This window comes from Rhipicephalus microplus, chromosome 2, assembly GCF_043290135.1.
Source record: "Rhipicephalus microplus isolate Deutch F79 chromosome 2, USDA_Rmic, whole genome shotgun sequence".
Taxonomy (NCBI): domain Eukaryota; kingdom Metazoa; phylum Arthropoda; class Arachnida; order Ixodida; family Ixodidae; genus Rhipicephalus; species Rhipicephalus microplus.
This window is the reverse complement of record NC_134701.1, coordinates 201428172-201449456: the sequence shown is the minus strand read 5'-3', so window position 1 is coordinate 201449456 and position 21285 is coordinate 201428172. Positions and strand designations below refer to the sequence as shown.

Here is a 21285-nt window from a genome sequence, read left to right as displayed (position 1 = left end):
AAGCGAACAGACAGGCAGGTAATCTTGTTCTTGATAAAAAGGGCAATCAACCAATCAATCAGTCTTGTGCTGGGATACTGTACTCTACAAGGTAAGTTGATTCCTCTTATCGTGCAGTTCAATGAATCAATCCATCAATCAATAATTGATTCAATCAATCAATCTTGTGCTAGGCTACTCTACAGGGTAGGTTGATTTCACTAATCGTGGACTTTGACCAATCCACCTATTTTGTTCTCCATATAAGACCAGCAAGGTGACATCACTCGGGGGTCGTAATGGATTCCGTCCTCCTGTCATTGACATCGTCTCCGGCCAGTGGCAGCCAAGGTTTATCCGATGGATGGATGCCACCGGGACATCCTGCGCAGGACGCCGAGCGGCGTCAAGAACCCGACTTGGCGGGATCCAGCGGGCCGGCCCAAGAGCACTTGCTTCCCAACGAGGACACACCGTACCCGGACCGCTGGCTGCGATACACCTCGTTTGTGGTGACCATGGCCGTGACCATGTCGGCGACGCTGTTTACCCTGCCCGTCGTGCTCATGGCGGGCGTCGGGGCATGTCCGCACGGCTGTCTGTCCCTCGCCAAAGACCTGAGGTTCTCGCTCAACGAGAGCGTGCATCCATGTGACGATGTCTACGGGTGAGTGCCAGCTGTCAACATTTACCGGGTGATATTTTGCAGGGGTGAGAGAGAACAAAAGTCCTAAATCCAGTGCCTAATGCAGCGCTAGTATTGCTCTAATCTAGAGCTAGTTCTATGGTTCCTGCAGAGCGGTCTCGTAGTTCTTGTGCAGGCCTCGAATTAGTTCTAAAGCCACGCTAAATCCTTTCCTAGTGACCTTATAAAGTCAGTATTACTGTAGTTCTAAGTTGACCACTTCATGCAGCACCTCTACCGCGAAACCCGAGGAATTGCGTAGCAAGAGAAACTCACCAATTCCCTTGAAAATCGCGTGCTTTCTGAGGTGGTGGCGCCCTCTCTCGCGTGGCGGGGGTATCAGACCTTTGTTTCAGGAGCATTTTTTGCTACTTTATATAAGATATCGCAATTTTTTCTGGTTATTTCTGCAGTTTCAAATATTTTTGAGACTTTGGAGTTTAAATTACATTAGAGCTTGTCAGTTTATGTCGCACTTGTTTTCAGCATTTCTATCCTTGTTCTAGGCCTGTATTGAGCACTGCGTGACCACGGCGGTGACTTCGCAACACACATTAACTGACACAGTTATGACATGTCAGTCGGCTATTTATGCTGTTCTAGCGAGTTGAATGCCTAGCCAGGGGAACTTGATTTTTTTGCGCGCACACCATGTATCTGTTACGCCGGAAAAAAGACAGCGAAAACGCCAAAACGATGTCAAACTGAGTACACGAACTACGAGCGACCTCTCCTCTTGTACGAATGCTCAGTACAGGGGCCTCAGTTCAGACAATTACTGGTAAAACGTATGCTCTTCATATTCGCAGGCACGTGTGAGGCGGCTGGGAAAAAACTGGAATCCGGTACACGTCTCCCTTGAGCAGGTACAAGTCCAGATTCAGCCGAAGCATCGTCAATCGCATACTCCTCGAGCACATCCCCAAACGTCCCACCAACGCCAGGGAAAGAGCGGCGGGCTTCCTGTTTCGGTGCCTGAGCCGAGTAAGTTATCGCTTGTAGTTATCACAGTCGGCCACAACTAGAGTAGTTCTGAGATGCCCCGCTCAGTTGTACAAAGCGCAGTTCCAAGTCCCCTCCGAGAAAATAGTTCCGCTCATGCTATTGGGGCAAGTTCTTCGAAATAGGATCCACTGGTCCTGAGGGATCATGGCGTCAGTCTACAGTGCACGCCAATTGGTGCAAGCTTTGTGTGCATCCACCTTTGAGACGAAAATGCCGCTGACTTCTAAAGTTTTATCTTACCATAGTCATAACAGCGTCATCTAAAAAAATGATAACTTTATTATATAGCCGAATTGGACTATACCGAACTCTGCAAAGTAGAATAACTCATTCTATAGAAATACTTCCGAACATGACAAGCTTTAACGTCAGTGCATGGAAAATTTTATGGGTACGTCGAACCAATATAGCACAGGGACTTACATATATCGGACATTGGGCGATGCGATATGCTCCGAGAAGTTGGCCTTCCCTCATAAACGGTTTTGTTTTTTACTCTCACGGAAGGGTGTTTTCAAGTATGAATTTGAAGGATGACCGGAGTGATTCGCTGCGCCCCACTGCGGTGGTCTAGTGGCTGAGGTACTCGGCTGCTGACCCACAGGTCGCGGCATTGAATCCCGGCTGCGGTGGCTGAATTTCCGATGGAGGCGGAAATGTTGTAGGCCCTTGGGCTCAGATTTTGGTGCACGTTAAAGAACCCCAGGTGGTCTAAATTTTCATATCCCTTCACTACGGCGTCTCTCATATGGTAGAATTGGAACGTTAAACCCCACATATCAATCAATCAATCAATAGATTGGTAAATAGTGCTGAAATCAGCTATGAAAGATTAAGGTTCACTTTCACCATGGCACCGGATAAGGAAAACATCCATTATAAATCGCTTATAGGTAATGGTTATGTGAGGTTTAATGTCCCAAAACCACCGCATGATTATGAGAGATGCCGTGTAGTGGAGGGCTCCGGGAAATAAGGGTTTCTTCAACGTGCATCCATATCTGAGCACATCGGCCTATATCATTTTTGCCTCCATCGAAAATGCAGCTGCCATAGCCGCGGGATTCAACCCCATGACCTGCGGGTAAGTAGCCGAGTACTTTAGCCACTAGAGCACGACGGCAGGGCTATAAATCACTTATAATAAAGTGTCTTTAACACCCGATTTTTAATTAAGTCATCTTCCAGAACAGTAATGCAAAATACTAGCGTAATTAGGTGTAATGCCAGTGTTGTTCCGCTTACTTGAAGATTGGGAGAGCCATCAAATTCGAAATGGTCACCCTGTAGGATTAATTTCGATAAGGTAGCCAAAGTGTTACTTACAATGCGTTTTTCTGCACGATTCTTCATACGCGTGAACTACTGCCTGGATGCCATCGCTATGGGGTTTGTTGGTATACAGTGAAAGCACATCTAAGCAGCGAATCATCTCGTATCGCGAGGTTAGTGTCTGACAAAAAATGGTTGGTGTCTCTGAGATAGGACGAGAATCTGCATAGAAGACCCTTGATTAACTGATTATTGCATCAACGTAGCGTGAAAGTTGCTCCGTGACAGTACCAATGTCCGAAAAAATGGGACGTTTTGGACAGTATTCCTTAATGTATTTTAGACAGCTAACCACACCTGCCTTGGACCGTACTGAGCGAAACGAGGGAACTAACTGTCTTATCGCCTGATTGACTTGCTTTTACGAGAGCATTGATGGTATCGTGTACAACTACACCAAACCTTTCTGTATAATAATAGTCTAGGTGCTTATAAAATTAGATGGTTAAGCTGTCTGTTTGCTTCACTCATATAATCCGTCTTTCTCATAATTACAACGGCACCACCTTTGTCGGCTGGATTTATCAGATATCACTGCGTTTAGCCAGTGACGCAATAGCTTTCCTCAAAGGAAATATTAGATTAAAATTTCGCTTTTCGTATGTTTTGAGGACATCGTGTTGGACCGCTTCAATATACATGTCTAGATATTTGTGACGTTGGGCTGGAGGGGTCTAACGGTTGTTGCTGAACATAACTGGCTGCATGTCGCTAGTGGATGGATGGTTATAGCGATTCATGTGGATGCATGTATCGTAACATTTTTTCTAAATTCTTAGCCAATTGAAAATTGTCGTATCCGCCATTTGCTGGACAAAAGGTGAGCACCCTTAGCAGGACCAGCAGTTCGCCCTTATTTAAGCTTAACATGTGAAAGGTTTACTGTGTTGGTGGACGGCGTTGTGCTATATTCTCAGGAAACGAGTTTGCCGGGACCGCCGTTATTGCCTGCTTTGGAAGCAATCAGCGGGGTACGCCATCACGGAGCAGCTTTTTTTAGATTTTGGGTCATGAGTCTCACTCCGCTTCATCACGTTACATCATTCCAATTCGGCTATTTCATGCATACTGAGATCACCAGTCACGTACAATTGTCGTTCCGTATTTAAAGAGTGTTGCAGCATGCTGGTAATGGTTTTGAATTACCAGGGTAAGTAAGACCCATAGATGCCTTTGTAAGGATGCCATGCCATTGAGTGAAATTTTTAGCCGACATATGACTCTTCTAACAATCGCCTGTCTAACAGTCACTTGTCTAACAGTCGCTTCTAACAATCGCATGCCAGTCAGTAACAGGGCTGTACAACGTCGTTGCTTGTCTTGTATTACGCTATACTGTCGCATGTGTGCATCAATCCGACGAAAGTCAGTCCCGCAGCCGAAACGTCAATCTTTTTCCGGAACAATTTTTCACGGGCTTGATTATATACAAACCCACACACACACACACACACACACACACACACATATATATATATATATATATATATATATATATATATATATATATATATATATATATATATATATATATATATATAAACAAATTGCAATATAATTGTGAAGAAACGATAACTTGCCGTGAGCAGGAACTGAACCTGTGACCTTAGAATAACGCCCCTATACATTATTTGGCATTATTATTTGTTAGACCTCATTAATATTGTGCCAAAACACGGAAAAACGAGCCCTTAAGTATACACTTCTTTTCTTTAATAATTAACTAGGGTCTTGTACTGCCAGACTTGGTGCCGTTAGGTTGTATAGGAAGGACTATCGGTAAGCTGCCAGCTCGTAATAAGTTCACGTGCTACGTGACACCAGACAGACTCATGAATGAGTGTGCCACACTTGCCTTCATGGATACAGGTGGCGCTTACTGACACTTGCACGTTTAAGGTCACGTATAAACCCAATAATGTGGCTGGGGGGATAGCCACTGTTGTAGCTCAGTGGTAGGGCATCGAAAGCGTTATTCGAAGGTCGCAGATTCGGTTCCTGCTCACGGCAAGTCACCTTTTCAACCCCTTTTCTTTCTTCACATCTATATTACAATTGGTTTACTAACTTTCCCTACACATTCCTTGGCATTATTGCATTATTGTCTGTTAGACCTCATTATATGTTGTTGTGTAATTTAATATATATATATATATATATATATATATATATATATATATATATATATATATATATATATATATATATATATATATATATATATATATATATATAGAAATAGAGAGAAAGAGAGAGAGAAAGAAGGGAAAGAAATGTATACTTAAGGGCTCGTTTTTCCGTGTTTTGACATAATATTAGTGAGATCTAACAGACAATAATGCCAAGGAAAGTATACACTCTTAGAAAAAACGTTTAGAAAACGTTTAGAAAAAACTCTTAGAAAACACGTGTGTTAACTAGTTTTCGGAGTACTTTACTACCTTTGCGGCATACTTCTACTAGCCACCAGCTAGTACAGCTAGTAATTTTAGCAGTTACTAACCAGAGAACCTTTCTTAGTGCTTTTAACTAAGCAACTACTAAGACCTATGTTGCCAGATCTTTCGTAGATTCCGCAGTATGTTTTGCCGTAAGCAATAATTTGTAAGCAATATTTAGGCAAGCTCTAAATTTATTGACTACTTTGGAATAAAAGTTTTGTGCTACGTAATGGCAGACACATAAGCAAATAGAATGGGACATGACGATGCATAGAAAAAAACATTTATCTTATAAACTCTGTGACTGATAACCCATACGTGGTGTGCGGTCCCGAAGCAGGGGTATACATAGTCTTGGAGCTGCTGCTACAGTAGAATTCATCTATGCCCATGTCTCGAAGATTTACTTGTGCATGTGTTTTTGTGATCCACTCAAATGAGGTCTCAAAACTTCTCATACTCAGATGAGCATATATTCATGTGAATATGAAAATCATATGCTCATGTGAACTCACATGAGCATAGCATATGGTCATATGAGTCCATATAAACATATGAGATTCACATATAATCACAAATATGTGAATCTGATTCGATCATATGATCATGTCGTCAATTCTCTTCAAGTATGTAGCTGTGATGCGCACATACCCCTGTATAGTTACATGACATAATAAAAAGCCAATAATAATTTACGAGGGCCATTTCAATTCGTTTTTTATCCTATGCTTTTATTATATAATCATATTGATATGGCCACGCGCACGAACATTTAAGAAAATAGACGTAGACGTCAACTTGGGGAGGTTTAACAAGTTAGTAAGGAACAAACCAATCGAGTCAGCACTATTCACTCATTAACTAGGTAGTAATTTTAACTACCCAACGACATCGTACTTTTAATCAGCCTGATAGTGTTTGGGCTAGTGCTTGTTACTACCCCGACGATGTAGTGTCTTTCACTAGGGTTACTATTACAAGCAGCATTTATTAGCTGGTTAGTGGATTCTGTGACAAGTAACGGGCTAGTACTTGCTTAGTGAATATACCAACCTTTTTTTATGAGAGGATAGGGGAAGTTATTAGACCGAATTGTTGCGTAAATGCGAAGAAAAAAAAGTGGGTGAAAAGATAACTTGCCGTGGGCAGGAACCATTAAATCGATCTCACTAATATATATATATATATATATATATATATATATATATATATATATATAGATATATATAAGAAGAAATGACGGCCACACGTCCTGGCTGATTGGAATATAGACATACTGATTGCAGACAGAGAAAGAAAACACGACGACGTTTACCACGTTCCTCAACGAACTTGGTCTTCCCTGGCCGAGCAAATCTTCCACGACCCGATTCCAGCTCCTGGACACCCTTGTGCGAGCATCCCTGCAGTTAGGCATGCCCATGTTCTGGGCCTTCTACGTCGGTAGGCATCCTTCGCGTCCATCGGAGAACACCATTTACATGACGCTGGAACCGCGCTTCAGCCAGTGGATCCGAGATATCGAAGCGCTCGCCGCCGACGGAAAAGAGGGCCACTACCTCAGGCACTGCGCCGAGATCGTCGGCCGCACGGGACAGTCGTACTCGCTGATGATACAGCAAGTGCTGCAGACGCACGCGGAGATTGTCGAGCTCGTGCTCCGCTTCTGGGGCAGGGGCTCCGTGCCGCAGTACCACAATATAAGCGACCCGGACCTCCGAAGGGCCGTCAACGGCTACCTGCCCGATGACTCGCAGCTCTGGCCCATCGACGAGATCGTGAACATGCAGCCCGAATTCTTCTCGAGGCTGGACGCGACGCACTTGCGCAAGACTGGGTACCAGGAGCGCTTCAAGCTGTTCCTTTGAGCATACGTCGTGTGGGCGCTGTCCCCGATGGTGTCCACGTACCTGACCAACAGCATGCTGGCGGATATGAACCGCCCGAGCAGTGCGGACGACTACCGTTTCTCCAAATGCATCGAGGCCATAGAGGCGCCGATGCCGCTCGTCAATTGGCAGCTACACCGAGACGGCCAGGAGGACCTCGAGCCCACGTGGAGAGCAGCGCGGTTGTCGGAGCGCGCCCTGAGTGACTGGATGGGTTCATACGATGGCGACACGGAGAGACTGGTCGCCTCCCTCGTGTCTCGGCTGGGCACCAATGCCTTCAACATGACGAACACGTGGAAAATGATCGACAACGCATTCGCTTACCTCCCGAACGACACCCAGGGGATTTTCATCAAGCTGTACCACACATACGCCAAGGCTACCGTGGACTTCTTTAAGCAGTCGCTGCGGCGGCCGCCGCACAGTATCTACCACATGCCGGGAGTCGTCTCTACCAGACTGTATCAAACGCTTGTGGGAAGGGAGGTGATACTCCCACACTTCCTAACGTCGTGGCCTCTCAATGAGCCATGGCATCCACCGTCCGTGCTCTCAGCTCTAGGCGGCATCACTGTTACGACGCAGGTCCTCTCGCTGCTTCGTTTCGCCATATACTACGACAGCCGTTTTCGAGTGAGTCACGCTTCGTAACTCAACGAGTTACTCTTGAAGCCTGTATAGCCGTGACTCTGAAAAGCCCATGAGGATTCAGTTTAAATCAGGTCAATTGGGATAAAGTAGGAACATCAAATTGAGCTTTCATAATTGAAATTAACGAGACCAAATTAAATAAATTCATACTTCCATTCCAAATGCGTTTTCAGAATTAAAACAGTACTACGTCATATTCCTGCTGCCAATGAAAAACAAGTCTCAGTTTGACCGCAAGGGCGAAGCATGAATGCGATAGCAACGACTTGTAATGTAATGCTGAGAAAGCCTAGCAGATTGAAACGTGCAGCGCGCTGCTCACGCAGAAATCACGCGCGATAACACTCACAGGAAGAGAGCGAACTAACAACGTTTACCGCTCGACACGTAATGCACTGTTTAAACAAAACCGACGCATGAAACGTAATCACACGTAAAGTAGAGTGCAAACTAACCAGTTCTTATACCTCGCTGTGTATTAAAAGCGTGTTCTTTTCGCAATCGAGGCCTGTGCAGGGGCCGAAGTAACCTCTGTAAGCCCAGCAATATAATGCAATCCTTTCAGTGAAAGCCGAAGGAACACGACTTTCCCCACCAAAAAAATGAGCGCGCGCATCCTAACATCTGACCCCCCCCTCCCCCATCCACGGGTCAAAGTACGCGTAAGAAACAAGCGCGCGTCGGCACAGCGCGACGAGCTGGGTCTCAATGTGGGCGGCTTTTTTTATTGGGTGTTCATATATATAAAAACCTATATATGGTGGCAGTGATGGCAAAAAACCAGCTCAGACTGTGCATATAATTGCTATTGCAGTAACTGATTTTGATATGGTCAAAAGTTTGTAGTCGGGGAGATGGCGATCTCACCTGCCACATGCGTAGGCGTACGGGTTCGAGAATCTACAGCCGGGACCGAGAGCCCTGGGCGAGGACGTGCACCGGTTCGAAAAAGTGCTCCGTGCCAGCGGCGAGTTGCCTGACGCCAGCAAGCACGAGTTTCGAATGCTGTACGAAGTGAGCATCGCAGCGCATACAGCGAGTCGCATGCCACAGTCACCCGAGTGGCAGCCGCTCGCACCTGACCAGAGCCTCTCCGCTGCGACACCAGAGAGCAAGCAGAACTCGTTCTGGAGCTTCAAACCGGAACAGCTCTTTTTCTACTTGGCCTGTTTCATGCACTGCGGTGCGTGGGCACGTGAGCGTCACACGAAAGTGAGTGCTGTCGGGGTGTCGGGGTGTGTCGGGAGCCGAATTCCCAAAACGTTTCTGCCTTAAGTTATATGTCACACAGGCCAACCGACTTTACGAACGCTACTATCAGGAGGGACCAAAATATTGACATACAAACCTCTTAAGCGTAATATATTAAGCTAATACAGGCATAGGAGTCTGAACTCACCTCAGCTAACCCAATCTATAGCTGCCGCATAGCCGCAGCCTAACTTAGCCTAACGAACCCTATACCTACCTAACGTAACCACACCTAATCTAACCATCTCTCGAAAGGGCTGGAACGGTGTAGACGATAAGACCAGGGGTTGGGGAGGGGGTGGAGAACTTATTATACATGGAAAGGCCGTTCTTAAATTGTTAACTAGCATTAATCATTCGAAAGAAGGTCTTACCATATCATATAGCGGTCGTTCTGATGACAATTTCATGTCAGGTTTGTAGAGACGATATTGATACTGATCTCTATGGTACATTGTATGCAATATGGGCGCCGATTCTGAATTATACGGTATTTTTCATACAGAGCTCTAAATAATTATACAATATTTGTTTATGGTTAGGTTTTGTGCGTATATGTAGGAATGGAGAACCCGATGACGCATGATGAAACGTTGAGCTGCGCGTTAAACGTGTACGTTGCGGCGCGTCCGACAGACAGAAAGACAAAGAACGTTATTATGGTCTTAAGAAATTGCATTGTGACGCCCCTATCAGGGGGAATCCGCAGCAGTCGTGGGCCACTCCAGCGTAGGAAGCGGTAGACCATGGCGCTCCGCCCTCTCGCAGGCCCTCTGGACAGCCCGAAGTTGAACCGAGAGGCCTCCACTGTTTAGGGCTTAATTCCGGTCATCCTCTCTGTTAAACTCGGCGTCACGTAACGCAGGACATTGCCACAGCATGTGAGGTAATGAGCCTTTCGCAGTCCGGACAACGCAGTTTGATGGTGGGCGAGAAATGACTTAACCCGCCCCGCGAATGGAAAGACCCTGTTGGGAGCATCCTAAAGGCTGACGATTGCGGTCGAGTAGGCTTAGTATGAGGAAGTGGAAAAGCCCTTTGGGAGAGATGATAGTCTCTCGTGCCCTCGTGGAAAGCGATCCCCTTCCGGCGTTCCCGCCTGCGAATTTACCGGAACCGCCGCGCACCGTCACGGGCAAATTCATTGGTGTTATAGGGACATCATGCGATGCGTATGTTCCTGTTCTCCAACAGGCTGCTCTGTGCAACGTCGCGCTTCCCGCGTCGCCACGTTTCCGGCAAGCGTTCCAATGCCTGCAGCAACACGCGCTGTTCACAAACTTCACGTGGACGGAGCCTTTCGAGCAACCCACCGCTGTGTGACACCTTGCTGGAAAGTGAAGATTGGCGTTCCATCGGCTGTGGTGACGAGGTCGGCTGCGGCTGTGCGCGGTGCAGTCATTTCGACTGGAACCTATACAAGACCTTACAGTCTTTTGTTTTGAAGTGGTTTTAGCTATTATTTGCTTGATTCGTTATTCTTGGGCTGTTGGGCAGGGAGTACTCGCTTGCGTCTTTATTGTGACGTTTTGGCGATTCAGACAGAAGGAAACCTCGAGTGGTGTATGGAAGCCTTGCGTAGGCTCTCACATGTCATTCGATAGTATGCAGGCGCTTAAGGTATGCTGTACTACTATCATACCTATTTTACGGAACACTATATTCGTATCTTTTCTTAGAATATAAAATAATAGTTAATCTCCCGTTTACCATGCACATCAAGAGCAATAACTTAAGATATTATTAATAGTAAAGCAATAAAATGAATCTGTTAATGATGGCTTGTGAATATGTTTTAGTGTTAAATCCTTGAAGGCTTTCATTGACCATTCATTTTCCTATTTTTTATACCATGATGTCATGTACTTAGGAACTTGAGTGTCACTGCCTGCGGCGTCAGGCTTTCAGAGAATGATGATAATTCTTCAGGAATTTTCGCCGCAGAACTTGCAGTACTGCTTTTATAAATGGCCAGTGTTGTTAAAAAGAGTTCAGTTAAAAATATGCGCAGTAGAGATTAGAGAGCAATTTGTATAGTACTTCCATATTAATGACTTGCCTTTGTCTCTTAACTAAAGACTACAGTTTTAAGTAGGCTGTGCTATGCTTATCACGAAATACCATTGTGATCCACCCAATAATTACATTGTGTACAAGATTTGACAAATGACACGAGAACACCAAAAGCTATCAGATCGCTCTATATCTATTCCATTTCTTTCTTTTTCTTTTACGCTTCTCATCTTTCTTTCTCTTTCTCTCATTCGTAAGTTTTCTCCGCTCTATCGCTTTATTATCGACTCGTTTTGCCGATAGAGATTACCTGCACTAGCAATGTTGCCATGGTGCTGACGCCCACCATAAAGTTGTTTGCGCCCCGTGGCGCGCGTGTCTCGCATAGAAGCCGCTCTTCGGATTTACTACTATTGAGTGGTAGGTGGCGTTGTGTTCGCCAGCGTTGTTCACTACTATCATCATCATGGTTAGATTTGTAGAGCTGGCGGTGACCCTTGGCGGCAAGCCTTATGGGCGGCACGAGAGAATTGAGAGAGTATCTATCTGTGGTGGCGTTTGGCGGGATCGGTTGTCTCTTACAAGGGGACCCCGGTGCACGGCACCGCGGGACGTCTGCTGGGGGCCCTTATGGTGATTCGGGCGTTAACGACACCGCCTTGTTTGTCATGTTGTTGAGTGTTGTTTAATATTGAGCAAGGATATCTTAGCGTGTATATCACAATTGATGTTATAATAATTCAGTTGACGATATCGTCGATCAAAAGCAGTTAAATAAATGTGTGTTGTTTAGGTTTTTTCCGACAGTGTCTACTGTGTCTGTTCACTTCAAGAGCATGGAATCTCTCCACAGCGAGACCCCACAATGTTCTAATTACGACATTCGCAACGTGTGGCACCAAGCGCAAATGTACTGCCATCTTTCTCGCGAGAGGAGGCAGCATCGTTACGCTAGCTACAGATTAAAACATTTCCCAATCTAGTATCACTTCATAAATTCTACCCGCAGTGCTACGCAGACCATTGGCCCGGCTGTGGAAACTCGCCCACGACCTTTCATGTCTCGATCGAGTGCACTGCGAATATCTTTCCTCCCTCACCTGCTTTGCTTCGCCCTTTACGTAACGAGGAGCTGTGAGATGATGCTGTCCGCGATGGAGCTCCCGAGGTCGTCCGAGCTCTGATACAGCGGGTCCGACTCGTCTCTGTAGTTGTCCTAGGGACCCCGGACCAGGGGTTCCTCCCACGCCCTCCTGCTCCATGCTTTTGTGAATAAAGACGTTTCTCTCTCTCTGTACAGTATTGACGCGATAGCGTTAAAGAACTCGTATCGCCGAAATTCCGACGTTGGTGTTGGCGTCGTTGGTTGTGAGCCTACCGGAGCATCCACTACACTGGTGACCACGCTGGTTCAGTTATGGTCTGACATAACGTCAGCAATCACGTCGGAACGCAAACGTCAGTACTATCGAAACGAAGTGCTCTTGACGGTGTGAAGTTGCCGCTCGTTTTTGTTAGCGTACTCCCTCGGAGTCGAGCAACGCTTACTGAATCGCAGTAGTACAAATGAAATGGAACAGCTGTAATCAAAAGGGCAGTCAATATGGCAACCACAATTGACGTTAACCCGTCCCAACGTTTGTCTCATAGGTTTACATACGTAGTGTTTTCAGCTTTGTTTTAAATTAGATAGCCAGCGTTGGAACCCTTAATGAAGTTACACATGTGTCTTTTCCATAAGGCACCTTCAAGGCCTGACATGGCTCTGTGGTAAAATCAGTGTTGGTGCTGACGCATTACAAGGAAGGCTGTGACCGGTAACGCGTTACTTTATTTGGTAGCTTAGTTACGTACTCGTTACAATCTCTGAACTGTAGCTGGTGACGTACTTACGTTACTATTTCTAGGTAACGTGTGGTGTCACGTTGCTTGTTACTTTAACATTACATCCATTGCCATTTTTCCTATAGAGCTCGCCCGATCGAAATTCTTTTGACACAGCGTCGAACAGCTGCTGGCCTGCCAGCCATGGACGAAGAATGGGTCGGGGGAACCGGCTTTGTTAAAGGATATCGCGGGTACAAATTTTCTAAGACACACCAACTTCCTGGGAGGAAGGTAGGATCATCGCCACAGAAAGTTTCAAGAATGCCGCAGAATGCGCCGAGAGCAACTGTACAAATTTGCTTTTTGTGGAAGTGTATTGTAGCAGGTGCATTGCTGGCACCTGTCCCCTACCACAGCAAACGGGCATTGTGGATTTTTCGGGCCACACGCTATTTCGGATTCTTGGCAAGTGGGCCGCGAACGCGAACGGTGGTTCGCGTTACGACGCATGCGCAGTGGCAGCACCTGCACCGCGAACGCTTGCGGTATGCTATTCAAATACTCCCAAGTCTATGATAACTTACGTAACGTACTCCATTCATACTTCACTCATAAATCTTATGCATGCCGAGCTAGCAATGAATGCCACTCCTCAAGCTTGAAATTCAATCGCAGCTCCTTTAATATTGCTCCTCCAAGCGGTACCCTAAAATTAAGTGGCGCGTAAAAACCAGCTTATCGAAAGCAGTAAATGTGGATGGCTTACTTTCGTTTCAGCGTCTCCCGCTTGCCATTTTAAATCAATCAATCAATCAATCAATCAATCAATCAATAAATCAATCATTCAATCGTTGAATCGGTGTTTTCCGCTGACAGACACAACCAATTTCGCGCTGACAATTTCACCTAAAGCGTTATCGACTTCTCTGTGACACGAGCTTTTCAGCATTATCGCGTTGATACTGCTACTCTAAAGGGTAAACGATAACGTAGTACGTGAAAGCCACCTTATCGAAATGACCAACGTAGTGGCTTACCTGAGTTTTTTAAGCGTGGCACGCCTCCCAGTTGCTCTTCCCAAGCTGCTGTCCTGGCTCGTTACACAGTTTACTCCAAATATTGTTGGTGAAGACGCAGGAACATACGCTGTACATGTCAAGTGCGCTTGACTTGCCGGGAAGGGTGATATTCTGACGATGCAGTGACCAAGATGATGATGACGGGCAAAATGAAGTTGGATTGTCTGAATGTGCCGATCGGAATCTATGCATCAAAATATGCCGAAACGCGTCTTGTTCATGCATGACGCCCTTCGAACGCTGCTACCAGGAGCGTTGTAACAGCGACGCGAGCTGCGTTGTCCGTCTCCGCTTTCCGCACACTGACCAGAGGGAGCGGCGTTGCTCACACTGCTAAGCACACTGCCCTGTCTCAAAGTCTTCGACATTAATCTTTAGGGGCAGGCATAAATTAGACGCGTGCTCACATCTCCCATGTATCCCGGCTATTATCCGCCGACAGATGCAGGGCGCGAAACGCGCGCGTCGAGTTCCATTTTCATTGTGGCCGTCTCAATCTTGCTTTTTTATCCGCCAAGCTATGTATTCCGGCACTGCAGTCAGACTAGAAAACTCGACCGAATGGTGCCCTTCCACCTTTTCGGTCGGTTTCAACAGAGCAAGAGCAGCAACACGTGTTGCTACCGAATACATATCCGGTCAGTTCAAATATCACTCCTTAGCGCTGAAAAAAAAAGCTTGTTTTTTTTTTAAAATTTGCGCTAAAGTGAAAAACTTCTTTTCCACTTGAGGATAAAGTAAAGGCGCTTGAAGTTAAACACTAACTTTTTAATTGTTGTTCATTGCTTAAAAGAAAGTGTGTTTTAAATATTTTCATGGGAAAAGGATTAAACTGTTCTAAATGAGTGGGCTACTCGCTAAGGCTTTCGTTCACCGCCAATTCAAATGTAGTGATGCGGGAGCCCCAAACCGGAAGCCGTCCAGAAGCTATGTTTTAAACCGCGAGAAAGTCGATTGGGTGGTTGGTTGCGTGTGGGATTACAAGCTTGTTGCATTGCTTTTCTTGCCGGCGTTCGATGTTCGGTGTCAAACACACTGCTGCTGTGCCGAAAACACCCGACTGATAAAGTTCCCACACTATGCGTGCGTTCACCCCAGCAGCTGACTGAAAAGTGAACTTCATGACAGAGGGGCATTCGTGCTAAACAGATGGCTTATCGACGGACGTTCGGTCATGGCTGCAGTAAACAAAAACAGCGTATCTACGGAGTGAACCATGATGAGGGCAGCGAATCATCTCTCTGTCCGTCCACGCTTCCATCCGTCCTTGCATCCGTCCATGCAACAGTGCGTCCGTTCGTGCATCCATCTGTGCGTGCGTCCATCCGTGCGTCCGTCTGGGCGTCCGTCCCTGCATTCGTTTTTGTATCCGTCCATGCATCCGTTCGTGCGTTCATTCATCCGTCCACCCGTACATCTATCTGTCCGTCCATCCCCACGTCCATACATCCGTTTGTCCGCTTCTCTGTCTGTCCGTTCGTGCGTCCACCCATCCGTCCGTCCATCTAGTGAAAACTGCAAGTACCGCCATCTCGCCTCTTTTCATCATATATTCTTCATATAGAAATACCGCTATCGAGCGGACATCCCAAGGACTAAACGAGAGGTGGCTACCTACTGCTACTACTATTACTACCACTACATCATCATCATCATCATCATCATCATCATCAGCCTGACTACGTCCACTGCAGGACAAAGGCCTCTCCCATGTTCCGCCAGTTAACCCTGTCCTGTGCTTGCTGCTGCGAATTTATACCCGCAAACTTCTTAATCTCATCTGCCCACCTAACCTTCTGTCTCCCCCTAACCCGCTTGCCTTCTCTGGGAATCCAGTTAGTTACCCTTAATGACCAGTGGTTATCCTGTCTACGAGCCCCGCCATGGGGGTCTAGTGGCTAACGTACTCGGCTGCTGACCCGCAGGTCACGGGATCAAATCCCGGCTGTGGCGGCTGCATTTCCGATGGAGGCGGAAATGTTGTAGGCCCGTGTGCTCAGATTTGGGTGCACGTTAAAGAACCCCAGGCGGTCGAATATTCCGGAGCCCTCCACTACAGCGTCTCGGATAATCATATGGTGGTTTTGGGACGTTGAACCCCACAAATCAATCAATTATCCTGTCTACGCGCTACATGCCCGGCCCATGTCCACTTCGTCTTCTTTATTTCAACTATGATATCCTTAACCCCAGTTTGTCCCCTAATCCACTCTGCCCTCTTGTTGTCTCTTAAGGTTACACCTACCATTTTTCTTTCCATTGCTCGCTACGTCGTCCTCAATTTAGGCTGAACCCTCTTTGTAAGTCTCCAGGTTTCTGCTCCGTAGCTAAGTACCGGCAAGATTCAGCTGTTATATACCTTCCTCTTGAGGGATGGTGGCAATCTACCTGTCATAAGTTGACAGTGCTTGCCAAATGTGCTCCACCCCATTCTTATTCTTCTAGTTACTTCAATCTCGTGGTTCGGCTTCACGGTTATTACGCGCCCTAAGTAGACCTATCTCGAAGCACTGCTCTTTTCCGAGGTTGCTGTACATTACTTTCGTTTTTCTGCACATTCAACTTAAGACCCACCTCTCTGCTCTCCTTGTCTAACTCCGTAATCATGAGTTGCCATTCGGCCCCTGAGTTATTCAGCAATGCAATGTCATCGGCGAAGCGCAGGTTACTAAGGTACTCTCCATTACCTCTTATCCTTAACAGTTCCCATTCTAGGCTTCTGAAAACCTCTTGTAAGCATGCGGTAAATATCATTGGAGAGATTGTGTCCCCTGCCTTACACCCCTCTTGATTGGTATTCTGTTGCTTTCTTTATGAAGCACTATGGTAGCAGTTGATCCCCTGTAGAGTTCTTCCAGGATGCTAATATATACTTCATCTACGCCCTGATTCCACAGTGTCCGCATGACGGCTGATATTTCGACTGAATCAAATGCCTTCTCCTAATCTATGAAGGCTATGTATAATGGTGGGTTATAGTCTGAGCATTTTTCTACCACCTGATTGACAGTATGAATGTGGTCGATTGTTGAGTTGCCCGATGTTCGAAATCCTGCTTGTTCCTTTGGTTGATTGAATTCTAATGTTTTTTTACTCTGTTAGCGATTACCTTTGTAAATAGCTTGTATACTACAGGGAGCAAGCTGATCAGCCTGTAATTCTTCAAGTCCTTGTCATCTCCTTTCTTATGTATTAAGATGATGTTAGCGTTCGATACCATTATTCTACCATCTCGATACCATTATCCAAACGGAGAGGAGAACTACAAGTCGTAGGCGGCTAGATAGATAAATGAATACGCTGAAAGTCGCCGAAGTACGCTAAGAAATGCTTCTCATTTAACACTTAATAAGTGTAATAATATAGTGAAACAACAAACAACAACAAACATGTGCATCAGTTTACGTAATGGGGATAACAATGCGTCTTCCAGCTGCAATACCAAACAGAGTTATCAATTGATAACATGGACATCGGCAGCAGTCACGGTTCTCGAGTTGGTCATAGTTGCCCTAATCTGTACAGTGAACATTTTCTAGCTGACTAGCAGTTATGAAGTGCTGAACTTAAAACGAATGGTGTATGGCTACTTTCGGGGTGCCTATTCATTGTATAATTATTCAGTCTAGAATCTGAGGCCTCCCATCTTACAATCCTGCAGCACAACTATTCATATATTCCGTTGCACACTTTTATTAACAAATACATAACCAACTTCTGATTATTTCTAACTGAGGACACACTTATGAGTAGTCTCTATTTATAAAGTAAGGGCAACGATGCTCCTTGTCGCCAATACGCAGAGTCACGTTTTATTGATCAGTACTATCGTCGTCTTCCTCGGCAGTAGTCACCGCGATCATCTTGGCCGTGGTAGTCTTGACGTATGGAGTAGAACGCTTCGGTGTTATAAACGACAGCAGTGGCGTCGACATATGCGCCCTTTTTCGGACACTCGGTGTGGTCCGAGACGTCTTCATGGTTTGGGCGCGCAAGTGGGATGCCTGCTGTTTGTAAAAAGAGATAGCTGACATGAAAACGGCCAACCCTAGCAGCACGCACAGCACTCCACAGGCTAGTGCTGTGGTTGAGGCTAGGCTGGCTACTCTGTCGACATCGAGGTGCCGTGGTTCAACCGCCCAAAAATGCTGCTGGTCTCGCGAGGGTGTGGCGACGTTGCTCATAGCACGGTTGGGGCAGCGGAATACCGTTCCCCCGGGACGTGGCCTTCACTACGGCGGGCTTTTTCTTGACGTATGCCGACGTCTCGCGAAAGCCAGTTGATGATGGAAGTGCTCACAGAAGCTCTCCATTGGCTTGGCAAATAAACGGCACTGATTGGGCAGAAACTGCTTGTTCTTATTCTTGGTCACCTTAACCCGCTGGCTCACACCCACTGTGGGAAGTAGGCCAATATTTGGGTGGTTTTGTAACTTTACGTAAACATTTACGATAGTGTAACATGAAGAATAGAAAAAAATTACGAATTGCTCAGGACGTTAGTTTCAGGCTAATGAGAGCCAGAACTTTAATAATAATAATGATAATAATAATAATAATAATAATAATAATAATAATAATAATAATAATAATAATAATAATAATAATAATAATAATAATAATAATAATAATAATAATAATAATAGTAATAATAATAATAATAATAATAATATGATAATAAATGATAATAACGCAAACACACGCGTCCTGTATACAGGCTTCCCAATGCAGCATGTATAACATCACAGCAATATTGCGTGGTACAAGCGTACATGGCCAGCAAGCGTGAGGATATGTCATTATCAAAACGAATTCGTGGTGTAAAGCCAGCCGCCCATTACAAAAGACACATACGTTACTACGCGTATTCTCTTTAGACCACGTAGTGGGTGAGTGGCAAGTTCGAAAGCATTTCACGTGCATATATTTGCTCATGCATGGTTTAAAGCATGCTACCCATTACACAGAATGTAGCCATATGCACCAACCCAAGGCACAATTTCAATTTCTCGAGTAACATCATACAATAAAATGTATGCACTAAATGGCTAAAGTACACACTAGGGACAGGACATCGCTATCTCGTGTAACTCTTGAAGGAGAAGCTTCCCGCGTCTCTTTTTTTGTAGTAACTCTACAATGCTGGAACAATCAACCATCCCGAGAAATATTGCAAGTGCCATCAAATCAGTTCACCATGCGTTTGTACTTAAAAACAGTGTTTAACGATTTAGAGTATATGCATGGTACTCTACTACGAGAGAACATAAAGCCGTCACTATTAAGCGAAAATGCACTGTTTAGAACAGGTTTATTCACACTATAAAAAGCAAAAAAAAATTGGACCACATTTCAATAGTAATGGGCACACAGACAACGGCCCATGTACGTGCCATGGTAAAAATGAATATGTTGCAGTCAAGTAATATTTACACCAAATATGCGTTTAGAAATATGGTTTAACGAATTAACGTACTTTGAACATTTTCATGGGAGTGCATTAAGCCGCCCCTTTACATGCCAAACAGTATTTACATTCTATTGCTGCCCGCGCTATACTCCTACTGTTCTCCTCGATGAGCGCTAATCTTAAGGAAGCTGAGGCACACTAAACAAACACAGCTGGTTCGAAATGACGTAGAGCCCTTCAGTTTGGGGATCAATAAACCAAGTAAGCAGCTCCACAACGCCCAACCTCACAATCTGTTTACCAAACTTTACTGTTGTCTTTTGATATATTCTCTGGCAAGCAAGACTGATTGACAGAAAGACTGTACGTTCGCAATGAACAAAAATATTTTTCAGAAACTATAAGTGAAAATACTCAGGACACATGAAAGTTCCAATGACACCTATTTTTGTGCTTGGAAGCGACATTTGCCGCACGTATTGATTGGATCGATGCGACAAGTCGTACGTAATATTCATATGGACCCAGATAGAGCATGCTATTGTGTGCTAAAAACTATAAAATTGCTTTTTATACTTCATCACATAAAGAAGATTTCTATGTCTGTTTTTATTACGAAAATTTGGAACCAATTGGAAAACGACGCTGGGACCTCTGCACAATGACCACTGGCAAGTCGCCCGGTATGTTTGTAAGCGGTACATGGTGATTGAAACCAGCCTTCGACCAGGAGTGGATCCAGCCACTCGTTTTAGGGGGGGGGGGGGTCGTTTAAAAGTAACATAGGAGAGGGGGCGTGGTCATTACTTTTTTGTTTTTACTAGCACAAAAACTCTATCATAGCATAAATACTTTTGATGTGTGCTCAAAGGGATCCCACTCAATTGTCCTATTGGGTGATACCAGGTGGAGGGAAAGCACTGAAGAGGGGGGAGGGGGTACTCACACGTTTTTTTTGGGGGGGGGGGCAATTACTCCTACCGTCCCGCCCCCCTCTGGATCCATCACTGCCTTCGACGCTGATAGGATAGCGAAAAGGAACATTTTTTTTCTTGTCACCTGCTGAGATATTGAAGTTGGAAAGCTAATAACCTCCGTTACCTTGCACCTGTTTCTAACTTTTAGCGTTCATCTTAGTATTCGGCACCACACGCACTCCATCACTGCAAAATGCAGATGAAGAAGCATCGCAGTGCCGCTTGAATGTATTAGGAAGGTAATGTCATTTTCTACGCCTGTGTGCCACAGGTATAAAAGTGTCACATTAAAACATCTTCACGCATAGTAACGACCATAGCTTTATTTGAACAGGCTGCATGCTGAACCCGTGCACATAACAAACTCGGCTGTCGGTGAGGGCAATAGGTGTGGCTGCCTTACTACATGGTTTATGCGACTTAGCACTGACCGTATTCTCGCAAATTCTTTGCTCCGTCTCATCAAACAATTATTTCACTTGCTCAATTTGTCTTTGCATATCAAAAGCCTGTGATTGCCTCATGTGACCATCTTCCTGCCTGTTTCGTGGAATCCTACATATTCGGGTGACTCGAGAGGATCCAGTCCATGCTGCTCCTTGGATGCCACCCAGAGATCTTTACACATACAGGCATCGGTTTTCCGCAATACCGATGCAGTGATGGTTTTCCAGTGCCGCTACAATACAATTTTAGATATCGAAGGATCGAATCAATTCCCTTTTCGATTTCACGATTTTATG

At 45.3% G+C, this 21285-nt stretch overlaps 1 protein-coding gene across 1 annotated transcript; it reads left to right on the top strand.

Moving 5' to 3' along the window:
- LOC142793435 (uncharacterized) lies at positions 1–7310 on the top strand. The gene is made up of 5 exons (XM_075885776.1): positions 1–91; positions 248–646; positions 1119–1123; positions 1485–1648; positions 6729–7310. Exons 2-5 carry the CDS (start codon positions 279–281, stop codon positions 7308–7310), a joined length of 1119 nt encoding a protein of 372 aa, XP_075741891.1. The 5' UTR covers positions 1–91; positions 248–278.
- The last annotated feature ends 13975 nt before the right edge of the window (positions 7311–21285 follow it).